General features: G+C 54.5%; 1 protein-coding gene across 1 annotated transcript in view; it reads right to left on the bottom strand.

Annotated features, from left to right (window-relative positions):
* Nucleotides 1–317: 317 nt before the first annotated feature.
* Nucleotides 318–14932, bottom strand: part of PNKD (PNKD metallo-beta-lactamase domain containing) — a 68803-nt gene continuing 54188 nt past the window's right edge. The window contains exons 3-10 of the mRNA XM_070422113.1: nucleotides 6748–6863; nucleotides 6510–6622; nucleotides 5831–5889; nucleotides 4779–4871; nucleotides 4278–4441; nucleotides 3518–3604; nucleotides 2400–2515; nucleotides 318–2224 (exon numbers count right to left, since the gene is read on the bottom strand). Of these exons, the coding sequence (XP_070278214.1) occupies nucleotides 2051–2224; nucleotides 2400–2515; nucleotides 3518–3604; nucleotides 4278–4441; nucleotides 4779–4871; nucleotides 5831–5889; nucleotides 6510–6622; nucleotides 6748–6863 (922 nt within the window). The 3' untranslated portion in view covers nucleotides 318–2050. The remainder of the gene's footprint in view (nucleotides 2225–2399; nucleotides 2516–3517; nucleotides 3605–4277; nucleotides 4442–4778; nucleotides 4872–5830; nucleotides 5890–6509; nucleotides 6623–6747; nucleotides 6864–14932) is intronic.

Raw genomic sequence — 14932 nt, 5'->3', positions numbered from 1 at the left:
TAGTGGCATCTGGCCGTTAGTTAGAGAGGCATTAGAGAGAGGCCAAGGCCTTGCCCTTGAAGTGTTTTCCACTGCTGTGCTGTGACCACATAAAACCATCTCCCTGTAGCCAGGCACACCTGTGCATCTCAAGCTTCAGAAAACACAGAGATAAATGAGTTGTAAGCCCTGAACAGATGCACACGAGCCATAGGAGAGTATATTCATGGCATTGTTTCTGGCCAAAGCTCTTGAAGTACAGTAACTCCAAGCTGGTGGACCTGTAATCCAGACAGAACAAAACCAGCAATAAAGACAAGCCCACTGAGTGATCAAGCTTCTCTTAAATCATTCATTCATTTAACATTTATTGAGCGCCCACTGTGTGCCAGGCACCGTGCTAGGCGCAGAAATACAGAGATGCATAAGATACAGTCCATGCCCTGAAGGGTTCACAGTTTGGAAGGGGAGACAAACGTGTAAACAAGTAATACAGAGTGATAAGTGCCACAGAGAAGCATTTACAAAGAGCAGAGGTAGCCTGGGGGTGGGGAGTGGGGGGCATGGGGTTGTCTTCCTGGAGGAGGGGGCCATTGAGGGGGATTGTGAAGGATGAACAGGTGTTTGCCAGGCAGACAAGGCAGGAGGAGCAGGGAAAGGCATTCCAGTCTGAAGAAACAGCATGAGCGAAGGCACAGAGGCAGGAAACTGCATATCTTGGGGTGCGGGGAACTCTATTCTGATAGTATTGCTAGAGTTGGTACTAGAGGCTGTGGCTAGAGAGGGAGGCAGAGGCCAGATGATGAGGAGAAATTGAGGGCAGGGGGCATCTTGGAGGCTCGCCAGAGGTGAGCAGAGCCTGAGGAAGGAAGACAAGGCCCCTGGCTAACCCAGGTACTCCTGCTTGAGGACCATAGGGTTCCTCATGAGGCCCCAAAGGGACCTGGACCCAAGACCAAAGGAGACGCTGAGCTGAGGGAGGGCTGAGCAGAGGGCAGGGCCCAGGCCTGGGGTCCTGGAAGGTGCACTCCCTTGAGAGGCCTCTGCTCCCAGGTTTCCATTTCTGAACTCTGCCTCACAGACCCCTCCCCCAGCCAGGATGGGGCCAAGGACCAAATGAGAAATGTCACAGAATGTTCTTTGCAAACTGCAAGGGGCCAGATGAATGTCGTTAGTAACGAAAAGAGGAAAGGGGCTGAGGATAAAGCAGAAGTTAGAGGAGGCAGAAGTTCCTAAGAATAAGGGCCATAATGAGAAAACTGCAGTGGCCATGGCGGACGATGGCTCTCTCTCCCCTGGAAGGGCCTGTTGGCCCAGGGTAGGGGCAGAGGCCAGCGGGCAGGACCAGGCCAGCTGTGCAGGGAGCCCGTGTGACCTACAAGATTATTGGGCTGCAATCCAGCACCCGCAGGTGTCTCCTGAGCCTGAAGTCAAGGTTTCCTTGGCAACCAGGACCCTCCCTCTTCCAGGCTGTAGGGAAGCCACTGAGGCTGAGACTGGACAGCCAGACTTCCAGCCCTTTCATCTTTCTCAGAAATGGCTCAGTTGAAAAATGCCTTTGTGGGGTCAGTGTGGGATGGGGCAGGGTGGGGAGGCTGGGGGAGGAGGGGCGGTGTCTCAGTAAACCAGAGCCCGCTTGGGGAGACTGAGTTTCCCAACCCTGAATGAGGGAAGGGGGACAACGCACTCAACCTGTTCATGGCTCCTGTGGCCTGGGCTTAGTGGCTACAGCGAGAGCGCTGCCTCCTGAGAGAGGGGCTCATCGCAGCCTCCAGGTGCTCACTGCCAGCGCAGGAACCCTCACAGTTAGGTCTGGAGATGCCCCAGGGCCCCTCCTTTCCTGTTAGGCTTGACAGCCCAGCCTCACCCCATGGAGTCTCCAAGCCTGGGAGCAGTCCCTTCCCTGGGCCTCAAGGTCTCTCCGCCTTGTCCCTCCTCTCTCCATGACCAGTGTCGGGGAATGATGCCACCGTGGCACTGACGGAGGTGGTGTTGGTAGCAATGAGGGTGGTTTGTGTGGGCGATGGGCGGCCTCCCCACCATGCGGGTGGGCTGGGGGGGCTGGGGGACATCACTTGCTCTTGTGCAGGTCCTTCAGCCGGCGGAGCTTCTCCAGGAGCTGGGCCCGGGAGCAGCCATCGTCCTCAGCGGGGCCCGGCCCTGGCCCCACAGTCTCCTGCAGCACCAGGCAGTGGGTCCTCAGGAACGGGTTGTAGGAGCGCTCCTCTCCCAGGGTGGACGGGCACTGCGGGACCAGAGCAGCTGGCTTTGGTGGGGAGAATCTGGACACTGTACCCAACAAGGGAAGCCTCCCGCCCCCTGCCCCGTCCTGGGTCTAGGAGTTCTCACTGGAAGGCCCAGGAAGCAAATGGGCTCAGCAGGAAGGGTTCCCTCTGGGGAGTGCCCTCACGGCCCCTCACCGTGCTCTTGCGCTCCATCCGCTGCCTCTGCACCCACTGCATCTTCCTCTCCCGAGCCAGGTTCTCAGGCTCCACCACACCAGCAAAGCCCAGGTTCTCCTCCGCGTACTCATGACCTAGGGACCCCCATGGGGCCAGAGGCAGGGCAGAGAGAGATTGGTGTGTGACCAGGAAAAGTCCTCTCTGCCCCCAGGCCTATGGTACTGACACCCAGGAGGAGGGGCAGCACTGCCCAGGAAAGGTGGGCACAAGTCAGCACGTGTGAAGAGGCAGAAGCAATTTAGGGGAATCCACCAGATCTGCAGCCAGGAGACAGTGTTCTAGCCCGAGTCTGCCTCTGCCCCTGCCCACCTTTGCAACCTCAGTCAAGTCATGGCACCTCTCTGGGCCACAGTGTTCTTTGGCAAGTGGAGAAAATAATGCCACTAGAAAAGGGTGTGTCTCCAGTGCCTAGAACAGAGCCTGGCACATGCTAGGTGCTCAAGAAAGTATGAGTGAGTGGATGAAATGAGATATTCTGAGGATTAACTGAGATATTGGTTAATGTGTTTTAGAAACTGTAGACTTGTGCAGGAAAGTGTGGCTCAGTGTTTGAGCTTTGACCCATGAACTAGGAGGTCATGGTTTGATTCCCCGTCAGGGCACATGCCCGGGTTTCGGGCTCGGTCCCTGGTGGGGGCATGCGGGAAGTAGCTGATTGATGATTCTCTCTCAGCACTGATGTTTCTATCTCTCCCTCTCCCTTCCACTCTGAAATCAATCAAAATATATTTTTAAAAAAAGAAAGAAACTGTACACACATATGTCTGTATAGACATGCAATGTACATGCATATACACAGATGGCTGGACATACAATGTGTGGATATGGATGCAGACAATGGATACACGCAGACTGGATTTACTGACTCCTCCCCTGATGAGCGACGGTGACTTTTTATCCTCGGCTCTGGCTAAGCAGAGGCGATACAGAGCCAGTGCTCCAACAAGAAGGGAGCTGTGGCCCCGGCTACAGTGGACTCCCAGAGCCACCAGAGGTGGAGCTGTGTCCCCTCTGGGACAGGAACTGGGTCTGGGGGACTCTAGGAGGAGGAAGGGTTGGGGCAGGGGGCACCTCACCAGGCCACAGCAGAGTGTCGTCTTCCAGCCCCAGCACAGTGTCCAGCGAGCTCAGCATGGTCTCTGCAGTGCCCTCAAAGGTCCGTCCTGGTGGGGTCAGGGGGTGTGTTATAAAACACAAGGATAACACAGTATGATATAAGGAACGTGAAGTGGGGCAGGAACCAGCTTGTGCACCTCGAGCCACCAGCCCTCAACCATGTACCAGGGAGTTGGGCCCATCTATTCACCCCCAGCCAAGCCCTCCTGAAGGCCTCCATTGCACATACTGACATGCAGGTGGAGAGGGGGTGCCAGGCTTCAGGCTGGGTCCTAACAACCCTAAGCACGGCCCTGTCAGGTTGCTCCTTTCCACGGAGCACTTCCTTCTTTGCTAGTGCTGCCTTTTGGGACTCTATACAGCCTGGGCCTTGTGATCCCCATCGTCCTCTTGCTCAGAGGTTCTCAAGTTTTTGTAACTTAGTCCCCGAGTCACTGTATCAGAGAACCAGGCTCCACCCAATGGAAACAAATGCCCTGTACTCAGTTACAGGCATTGTCTCATTCCATCCAGTCCCTGTGGGAAGTCATGAGAATATAAAAGAAATTCAGGTAACATAGGTATCGGTTTCCCCAAATCAGAGTAACTGCCAAGGCAACATCTGTGCAAAGACAGTGCTTTACTGCATTGCATGGCATTGAGGCTGTCCTTGGGCCCCTGCCCTGGCCTCTTCCCTCCCTGCTATCCCTCATCCTCCCTCTTCTCTTTGGGGGAACTTACCACAGCCAGAGAGGAAGAGCAGGTCCCCTGAAAAGAGGCAGGAAGGACCCTTGTAGGGCTCCCCATCCAGCAGGTAGACCAGATGGCCTTGTGTGTGGCCAGGGGTGGCTAGAGCCCGGATCTGAAGCCGTCCCACGCTCACCACATCTTGATGACACAGGGGACTGAGGAGCAAGGCAACAGGGGAGAGAAGGTACTGGAGCTTATGTCAACCTGGTCCTGCCCTACCCGAGGCTCAAGGGGCCAGGTGATTTGCAAGAGTCGGGGCTTCCACACCAGAAAGAGAAGGCACCCCCAGTGCCTAGAACTTCAGATCCAAACCCTCTCCGCTTCCTGCTTTGGGGATCATGGCTGGATCAGTTGGGGGGTGGGCAGTGCCAGTCTTCAAATGGGCTGTGATCTGCTCTCTAAAGGCCAGGAAAGGCATCCGCAAAATACTTGACTGAAAGTTGGGGGATGGGCCCATGGAAGTGCCATCCCACCCCTGGGTCAGGGACTTACTGGGTGAGGTAGGGGATGCCGTCCTGAGGGCTCCCGTACACCCGACAGTCCTGGTGCCGCCGGCTGAGGTCACGGTTCCCTCCACTGTGGTCCCTGTAGGACAGCAGGAACAGGGAGGGCTTTGAGGGACAACTGCACTAGGCCTCCTCGCCTCCTCTTCCCGTGGCATCTCCGGGCCTGTGAGCCCCGGATGTCCCTGGCTGCTGGACTGAGCCAAGCTGTCCATACCTCCGGGCCTTTGTTTAAGTTGATTCCCTTTCCAGAATGTCACCCCCCACACACCCTGCCAGCCCCCATCACCGGCCAATGTCAACTGATCTTTCTGGACTCTTTCAGCTCCTGGGTCACCAGCTTCTAATTCTTCCAAGTGGATCTGATTATGCCCCACCTGGTGCCCACCACCCTCTATACCAGTGATGGCGAACCTTTTGAGCTCGGCGTGTCAGCATTTTGAAAAACCCTAACTTAACTCTAGTGCTGTGTCACATATAGAAATTTTTTGATATTTGCAACCATAGTAAAACAAAGACTTATATTTTTGATATTTATTTTAGATATTTAAATGCCATTTAACAAAGAAAAATCAACCAAAAAAATGAGTTCGCATGTCACCTCTGACACGTGTGTCATAGGTTCGCCATCACTGCTCTATACCTTGTGCCAACTGCCACTGTTGTCATTGTTGTAGACTTTCATGCATGGCTGTCTCCCCTGTTGCACTATAATCTTCTTGAGAGAAGAGATCACAAGGTCTGTCCATGCCCAGGGCACAGCAGGCATGTAAGAAGTGCCCATGGAACATGGAACGAGAGATAAGTGTCTGCCCTGCCCTCCTCTGGGGCTTCAGGAGTCTGATAAGTGGAGCAGTGGGAGGCCCACTGTCCTCCCTCTCTGCTAGGGCCCTGGTACTTCATGGGGTGTGGTAGCCCCCATCCTGACTTCCTGACCCCCAGCCCAGCCTGACCTTATGGAGCTCAGACCTAGCAAGATGAGCCAGGTAAGAGTCAGCTAGGGAAGAGCAAGTGTAGCTGGACCCCCACCCAGCTCCTTACCAGTGTTTGTGGGTGCAGAGAATGGCAACCAAGGTCACACCTTCCTTTTCAATGGAAGCCTGGAGGAGAGAGAAGTTACTGAGACTGAGGAACAGGGCACAGAGGGAGGCTCCAGGCAGAGAGAGATAGGGGCGTGGGTGCTGGGTGGAAAGGAGAGGAAAAGAGAGGAGGGAGGAGTGAGGGAGAAGGAGGGATGAGAGAGAAGGTAGAGCTAGAGAAAGAGAAGGGGGTGGGAGGAAAGGGCTGGGGCAGGGGAGGTGGTAGCTGAGACCCAGCATGAGCACACAGAAGAGGTGAGGAGGGGGAGGGGAGGGGAGGAGAGACATAAGCACACACAGGAATAAGAAACGGGAGGGGAAGATGGAGAGTCCCGGATACTGACAGACAGAGGTGAGGAGAGAAGAGGGCCAGAAAGAGAGCCACAGAGAATGAGAGACCCACAGTCCTGCGTCAGCATCGCTCTCTTGGGGTCTGGTTCCCTCACTGCTGCCCTCCCCACTTCCTCCAGTTAAGCCCTGGACACCCACTCACCCTGCCCCAGGCTGTGGCTGTGGGGGTTTCTGTGTGTGAGCGCACGTGGAGGGGGCACATCCCATTGGCAGAGGGACCAGGATCAGCCCTTCTCTGGTAAAGGGTAGCCGGTAGTCCCCAAGGTGACCCCAGGGCCCCTGCCCCTCACCTGCACGGCCTGAGGGTCTGAAGGGTCCACAGCCACAGCCAGCCGGGCCTGGGTGTCGATGATGAGGTAGCTGTAATTGTCCGAGAGGACGGGGATGGGAAGCACCTTCACTCCTGGGGACAGAAGTGGGTTGTGGGTGAGGTGACAAGCAGGGAGCCCAGGGTATGTGACAGGGGTAGGCAGGGAGGGTAGTGGGCATAGCTGGGGACGACACTGGCCCAGGGCCACCGGAGCTCACCGTTGAAGAGGCGGGGCTGGGTTCTGGAGTGGCCTTTGGGGTAGCGATTCCGAGCCCTGCGCAGCTGCTGTCGGTAGAAGAGGTACCCAAGCCAGGTGCGGGTGTACAGGCTGTACCTGCAGGGCGGAATGTCTGTGCTCAGCCCCGCACCCCCGACCTTCCGTGAGGCCCGGGCCCCATGTCTCCCCTCCGCTGGCCACCCCTGAGTCAATGCAACTCCACCATCACTTATTGTGTGCCTACTGTTTGCCCTGCTCAGTACTCAGGACAAGATGGAGAGCAAGACAGACACACCCTGCTTGCAGCCCATCAGAGGGAGGTGAAGAACTCAGACAGACTCCTGGAGTGTGAGTTTTTTCAGTGAAAGGGGTGGAGGAGTTAGGAAGCTGAAATAGGTGAGAAATATATTTCAGGAAGAGCAGGGATGCATCACAATGGTGCCAGGGAATGCTGAGCCACCTGAAAAAGGAGCCTGGGAATGGGCATTTCTCCAACAACCTCAGGTGATGGGAACGCTGCTGGCCCAGGGACCACAACTTGGAGAACCACTGGGGTAGAGGAAACTATACTAGCAGACAGCAGGGCTTGTTGAGGGAAACTAGAAAGTTCTGTTTGGCTGTTGGGTGGAGGAAGCAGCGAGAGGTGAGGTTGGATGGGCTGACCACACTTCCTCCCTCTTCTGGCCACCCTGCCAGGCCATCCCAGGCAACACAGTGAAAAGGCTGCGGAAAGGATGCGGTACTTGTAAGTGACAGAGCCCTACAAACACAGAAGGCAGCACGCAGGGCCGGCTTCACAGGTGTGTGGCCCCTGCTGGGTTTGGTGCTCTGCTGTTCCCATGTTGAAGTTCATAATGATTTTACTTTGACCTTGTGTGAAGTCTGATGGGACAACAGAACATGCACACAAGCATAGGTGATACACACAATACATGTATGCTCTGTTCCTTGCTGCCCCATACACATACCGTGTTTGCAATGCCCCATGAGCGAGGAATCCTGGCAGACCTACTATGTGTGGGAATGCAACCAGACTCAAAGTGATACAAGGTGAGTTTCCATCTACAATTGAGTGAGGGGGGCACTGACTGGCCTGAGGGGCCACACCTTCAGTTCAAACCAGAATCGGCTTCAAAGATATAAAGAAAGCAGTGGGGTTCTAAGAAACACAAATGACCAAGGAACCCTAGCACATCCTTCCTTACGCAAGTTACGTTCTGTATGATTCAACCAACTAAGCTGCAAATGATGCTACAGAAGGAAAGGGAAAGGGGGTCACCGATCTGTCCACTTCTTCTCATCGGTCCTTCCTCACTCACCCATGAGCTGAAGGTAGAGTGTGAGGGTAGAACGTGGTGTGTCAAGAGGTGAAATAAAAACAGTTGAGTTAGTTTTGTGCAGCGTTCCAGTGGCCTGGTCAGAAGGAAATACATATCCCTACACAAGTTGAGAAATGTGAATTATGTAGTTCCAGTGATTCCACATGGGAGTTAAAGGACAGAGGAGGAGCTATTTTATTTCTTTATTTTTTAAAATATATTTTATTGATTTTTTACAGAGAGGAAGGGAGAGGGATAGAGAATTAGAAACATCGATGAGAGAGAAACATCGATCAGCTGCCTCTTGCACACCCCCCACTGGGGATGTGCCGGAAACCGAGATACATGCCCTTGACTGGAATCAAATCTGGGACCCTTGAGTCCGCAGGCTGACGCTCTATCCAGTGAGCCAAACCGGTTAGGGCAGGGGTCCTCAAACTATGGCCCGCAGGCCACATGTGGCCCGTCGAAAACATTTATCCGGCCTGCCGAGTGTTTTTGCCTCCACTGTGTGCATAGGAATTTGTTCATAGTTTTTTTTAAAACTATAGTCCAGTCCTCCAACGGTCTGAGGGACAGTGAACTGGCCCCCTGTTTAAAAAGTTTGAGGACCCCTGGGTTAGGGCAAGGAGGAGCTGTTTTAGATACTGGAGTCAAGGAAGGCCTCTCTGGAGCTGACTTTCCAAGAAGAAGGGAGCAGGTCGAGTGAGAATCTGGGGAAAGCTCTCCAAGAACCGGACAGGAGGAAGTGCAGAAGCCCCGAGGGAGGGAAGGAAGGAGGGAGGGAGGGAGGGAGGGAGCTGTGGGAGCTGCGGATTCTCGTGGGTGTGTCAGTGATGACAAAGAGCTGGCAAGGAGATGACCAACCTGAGGGAATTGGTGGAACAACCTAATTATCCTGGATTAGATTCTAGACCAGAAAAAGAACATTAGTGGGACAATAGGTGACATTTCAATAAGGTCTGGAGCGTAGTTAGTAATTTATATTGATGTTAATTTCTTAGTTTTTGATAACAGTATTGTGGTTATGAAAGAAGTTAACATTCAAGGGAGGTGGGTGAGGGGCATGTGCGGATACTGTGTAATATTTTTGCAAGTCTGAAATAATTTCAAAATGAAAAGTTAAAAATTAATCATCCTATATAATAAAAGCCTAATATGCTAAGTGTCTGGTCATCCTGTCGTCCATTCAACCAATCAAAGCGTAATATGCTAATGATATGCTAAGGCCACTCAACTGCTCACTATGATGTGCACTGACCAGCAGGGGGCAGACAGTCGACCAATTGACCAGTCACTATGACGTGCACTGACCACCAGAGGGCAGACACTCCGACTGGTAGGTGAGCTTGCTGCTGTGGTCCGACCAATCGGGACTGAGATGGGCCAGATATGCCCTGGAGCCCTCCCGTGGCCAATCTCTCGCATCCCACCCTGGCCCCGATCATGCATTGGTGGGGTCCCTCGGCCTGGCCTGCGCCCTCTCGCAATCCAGGCTGAGGGACCGCTCCTCCCCTGAGTGCATGAATTTCATGTACCCCTCCTCCCCCGAGTGCATGAATTTCAAAACTACCATTCTCCTGCAGGTCTCTGGCCTGGAATACCCCCCATGCCTTTCTCTACTTACTGGAGGGGACCTGCTCTGATGGAAGTGAGCCTCTGCTCTGACACCACCTCACATCGTGCTTGGAGTCCTGCTCCTGAGAGCTTGGGCAAGTCATTGCCCACAGGTCAGGCTCCTCATCCTTAGCATGCTACCAGGCCTTACCCTGCAGTGCTGTGTGAGGACTAAGTGACATAAACAAGGTAACAAATGGTAATAGTCAGGGCCCGGGCAGTGGAAAGTGTTGCGAAACTGTTGTTTCCTACCCACATTCAGCTAGGCGCCCCTCACATCTGCTAGCAGAAGGCATCCACACCTGGGAGGGGCTGTTTATTGCCCCCTGCTTTCCCTTTCTGGATGCTCATATGTGCTTTGTCCCCCAACAAAGGTCAAGATCCACGAGGACAGGGGCTGTGCATTAAGAAGCTGCAGTAAACGAGGCCCCTCTCTTTCATTTGCTTTTTCAGCAAATATTCATGGCACATGCCAGACAGGGTACAGGCAGCAGAGAACCAGGCAGCTGGGTTGCTGCCAGCATAGTGAGTGGAGCGGCCAACAGACCAAACCGGAAAACCAATCAACAAACAAGCAGTTAACTATAGCTGGTGATGGAAGGGAAGAGGTCTGTCTTACTGTGGACAGGGTGTCAGGGGAGGCCTCTTCTCCAAGGGCAACCTTTGAGCTGGGAATGGACAGATGAGAGGGAGCCAGCAGTGCCAACAGCCTGTGTGGTGCGGCCCAAGGTCCTGGGCAGGCAGGAGTGGGGTGTGTCCTCGGAGTTTCCAGCAGGCCGAGGCAGGGCCAGCGGGGCAGAGAGAGCCAGAGCAGAGGTGTGCAGGGGCCAGGCCCAAGAGAAGGGGTGGAAAATTGCTGGTGGCTCTTTAAGTGGGGAAGCACGTGCTCTGACTTCCCTTTTTAAGGGTTCACGCGGCTGCTGTGTAGGGGTGCAGTGGAAGGTGGCAGGGGAAACAGAGTCGCTGAGTGGACTGAAGGGGGCGTTGGAGACGAGAAAGCTGGAGATGGGTGCCGGACCCGCTGGCCGTGGGGGAGGGAGGCAGGGGGGAGGGACAGGGTGGCCCTGAAGTCTGTATCACAGTGCAAAGCAGGGGAATGGAGGGCCTGAGGACCTAGTAATACGTGGGACACGCACTCCAAGCTCCCAGCCCAGTCCTCCCCTGGCAATGACTTCCACGTGCCTCTCCAGTCTCTGAGGTGTGGCTCCTCTACCATCTGTACATAATGGCTGTGTCACAATCACCAGCATCCAAAACCATGCTTGTCAGCTCTTCCTCCTGCTGCCTCTCCTTCTGGGAAAGGCCCTGTCATCTGCCCAGTTTCACAGTGTGAGCTCTGATTTAACCCTCCCCTGACACATGCGACCAAAACAGATTTCCCCTCAAGTTTACCTTCTAAAAGAACTCCTACCATTGCAACAGCACGGATGGACCTGGAGAGCGTTATGCTAAGCGAAATAAGCCACTCAGAGAAAGATAAGTATCACACGATCTCACTCATTTGTGGAATATAATGAGCAACATAAACTGATGAACAAAAATAGATCCAGCGACACAGAAGCATCGAACAAACCGTCAAACCTCAGAGGGAAGGCAGGGGAGGGTGGAAGGAGCGGGTAAGAGATCAACCAAAAGACTTGTGTGCATGCATATCAGCATAACCAAGGCGGGTGAGGGCCTGTGCTGGGAGGCGGGAGCAGGCTGGGAGAGGTCAATGAGGGGAAAGCAGAAATATGTGATACTTTCAACAACAAAGAATTAAAAAGAAAAAGTTTACCGTCTACCCCTCACCCATGGGCTCACCCAGGAGCGGGCCCTTGTGCAAGCCTCCTTTACATAGCTCTCTACCTTCAATCCAAACTGCAAACCACTGGCAAAAAAAAGCACTGTTGCTGACGGAGTCCCGCTCCTGCTCAAAAGCCTTCAGTGGCTCCCCACTGCTGACAGGCTAGTGTCCGACGCCCAGTGAGGCCTGAACTGGGATGGGAACAAGTCTTTGCCTCCTCCCCTCTGTGGCCCAGGGAAGACCCTGTGCTCCCAAGAGTAAACAAGCAAAAAGCCCCAAATGTTCACCAACAGCACAAGGGATAAATGAGTGGTGACATAATTAGACCATGGAGAACTGCACAGCCAGGAAAACAAAGGAGGTAGCCTTGGCCCATGTGTCCCAGTGGTTAGAGCATTGGCCTGCAGACCAAAGAGTTGTGGTTTGATTCCCAGTCAAGGGCATGTGTCTTGGTTGCAGGTTTGATCCTTGGGCCCCGGTTGGGATGCATTTGGGAAGCAACCAGTAAAGTGTTTCACATGGATGTTTCTCTCTCTTTCTCTCTCTCTCTCTCCCCCAACTCTCTTTTACTCTCTCTAAAAATCAATGGAAAAAATATCCTTGGGTGAGGATTAAAACAAAAACAATGCCAAAGTGTGCACAACCATCGCCTGTATTGGTTGGGATGTAGACGTACACGGTAAAGAATCACGGCAGCTGAGGGAAAGAGCAGCATGCAGGCTCCCTCGGAGGCAGGAGGAGGTGGGCACAGGCCTTCACAGGGTCTGCAATATCTCTTGAGCTGGGTAGTGGAGAGACTGTTATCTATTTTTTTGAATACCTGAAATAACTCATTAAAATTTCAAAACTACCATTCTCCTGCAGGTCTCTGGCCTGGAATACCCCCCATGTCTTTCTCTACTTACTGGAATCCTAAGCTTCCTTCAGGGACCTGCTCAAACCCTGCAGCTCCTGATTGCCCCAGCAGAAAGCCTCCTTCCCCACCTCCATCTGGAGCACTCGGCCTCGCCCCTCCATGGGGAGGGAGCCCCTCAGAGGCAGGGCCTTACCACCTGGTAAGGACCATGCAGAGGGCAGGTGGACTCAGCTGGAGACCCAGCCTGCTCCTCCTGGCTCCTCTGCACCCCCTGCAGCTCCAGCCCCAGCCCAGCACAGAACTGGCACTCAAAATGGTTAGTGACCAGGAAGTGGGGAGGGCTGGGCAAGCAGGTATTAAAGCAACGAGGCACTTGAAATGGACTGTCCACTCGGCACCCCGTGCAGCTAGCCTCATGCCAGGTTGTGGACCTTGCGAAGCCCAGTGTGGGTGTCTGGGGCCTAAGCTACAGCCACCTCTGTCCCTGCTCTCCCCTCCCCTTCTTACCCACCTGGTTCCAAGTCCCTCCTCTCCCCCTCCGGCACCCACACAACTGGCCAAGCAGGCTGTTCTGCTAAGCAGATCACCTAGACCCAAGGGCATGGATGGAACTGTGTCATTGGGGCACAAAATCCCAACTTCCCCAGCCCTGGGGTCTGGACCCAGGGTCCCTGAAGTGGAGGAGCTAGAAGGAGTACTAGACAGTCCTGGCTCTGAGTCCACAGCCCTGGCTCTGCCCACCAGGTTAGGCTGCCTGTCTGGAGCTCACTGGTTCATCTTTAATAACAGTGACCTTTTCCATAGCTTTCCTTGTGAGCAGCCCTATCAATGATCTGCTATCATCCTCCAACTACCCCCGAGGCAGGTACTACTATTCCTCCACTTCACAGATGAGGACAGTGAAGCCCAGAGAGGTAAAAGGGATTTGCTCAGGACGGCAGAGCAGTGGGTGGTGGGGCAGAGAATCACCCCACAGCCTGACCCTGGAGTCTGCATTCTTAACCGCTAAAATCCTCACCAACCCAAGTCAGGGGCTCGGATGAGATGCGTGGGCCGGAGCTATTTGGGGGCAGACCTAGCTCCTTGGAGGGCCTTTGCTGAGGAAAATGACCTTTCACCCTGACCAGACACGCAGCCCAGGACCTGGCCCCTGGGACTCCTGGGACACTAGGTTGGGCCCTTTGAGATACAGACCCCAGGACACTGTGAATCATCTCCCAGGACCAACTCATTACACAGGCAGCATTTTGCCACAAGGACAGAGGGTGAGAGCCCGTGGGCCTCAGGGTAAGACCCTCTGAAGCAGAGAATCCCTTTCCAATCTGCCCTGTGCTTCTCAGTCCCGGACTTAGGACGGGGTTGATGGTTCTCGGGGGAGTGTCGTGAGTCAGATGCAGAAGACAATTTAGGAAAAAAGAACAAGACCCTAGATGGGAAAATGTGAAAGATGAAGGCCCCACTGGGAAGTGACTGGGACGTCACTGCCTCATGGAATGGGCCCTACCACTTCCCTTCTTCTGCTGCCGAGGCAAGAAGCAGAGCCCAGCAAGCTCACTGTGACCTACAAGATGACCTGACACCCCAGGGCCAGATGTGGGATTCAGACTCTGCCATGGGTCCCCAGGCATGGGCAGAAAGCTGGGCTCTAGAATGATCCAGGGCGCCGGCTAAAAACGAAGATTTTGGTCTTTTCCTCCTTTGGCCCCCTTCTTAAATTCTCACTCAACATTTCTGGGGCCCGGAACTACCCACAGTCACTCACCAAAAAGGAAAGAATATTTTCTAATTGGTCCTCTGGGACCCAGAGGGAGAGACAGAGAAACCACTCCGCAAGAGCAGGGCTGGGGTTGGGTGCCACCGGCGGGGGTGAGCCCTGCAGCTGTCCCGAGGGGCCCTCCCCTGGGGTTAGGGCTGCGGACACAGCACCAGCTGCCCCAGTGAGGGGTCACGGGCACACTGAACCAGAGCGTGGCTTCTCTGATATCTGAGTCTGAACCTCCAGCCCCCATGGGAGGCTGGTGGGACAGCTGGAGACAGTGAGACAGCCCGCCCCCCTAACCTCCTCCCTCTGCACACAGTGGAGAGCACACAAAGAAGTTCTTCTTCTTCCCCTCCTCCCCAAGGGCAGTCTCCCTGTGCTGGGCAGGCCTGAGGGCTTTTCAAGTGTCTGTCCCAGCCAGGCCCTGGACTCAGCCTCAAGATGGCATGGGGGCGGGGGGGGGGGGGGGGGGGGGGGGGCGCTCTGCATTCAACAGAATGACCTGGAAAGCCCCTATTGAGGGTCACCTATTTTGACCCCTCCCTCCCTCCCTCTGGAACTCTCTAAATGACCCCCAATCCTGGTGGGGCCCCAGATTCCACCAGGACCCAACAGCTAAATTGGTGAGGCCTCTGGTCAGGGAGGATTTGGGGATTCTCCTCTCATGCCCCCCAGGCCCCAGGCCCCTGGGTTGGGTTTGGTTTTGGTTTTGGTCTGTTTCTTCTAGCTTTTCCCTGCTCTCCCTCATTCTAATCCCAGTCCTGCTCCCTGGGCCAGGCCTGTGGGAGTCCAGGAGGGGAACCAGACCTTTGAACAGCTAAAACAGGAATAAGCAAGGACATATGGTGA

This window comes from Myotis yumanensis, unplaced genomic scaffold (genome assembly GCF_028538775.1).
Source record: "Myotis yumanensis isolate MYYU_CA2020_CCGP unplaced genomic scaffold, mMyoYum1.0.hap1 SCAF_8, whole genome shotgun sequence".
Lineage (NCBI taxonomy): Eukaryota > Metazoa > Chordata > Mammalia > Chiroptera > Vespertilionidae > Myotis > Myotis yumanensis.
This window is presented reverse-complemented; position numbering and strand designations above follow the sequence as displayed.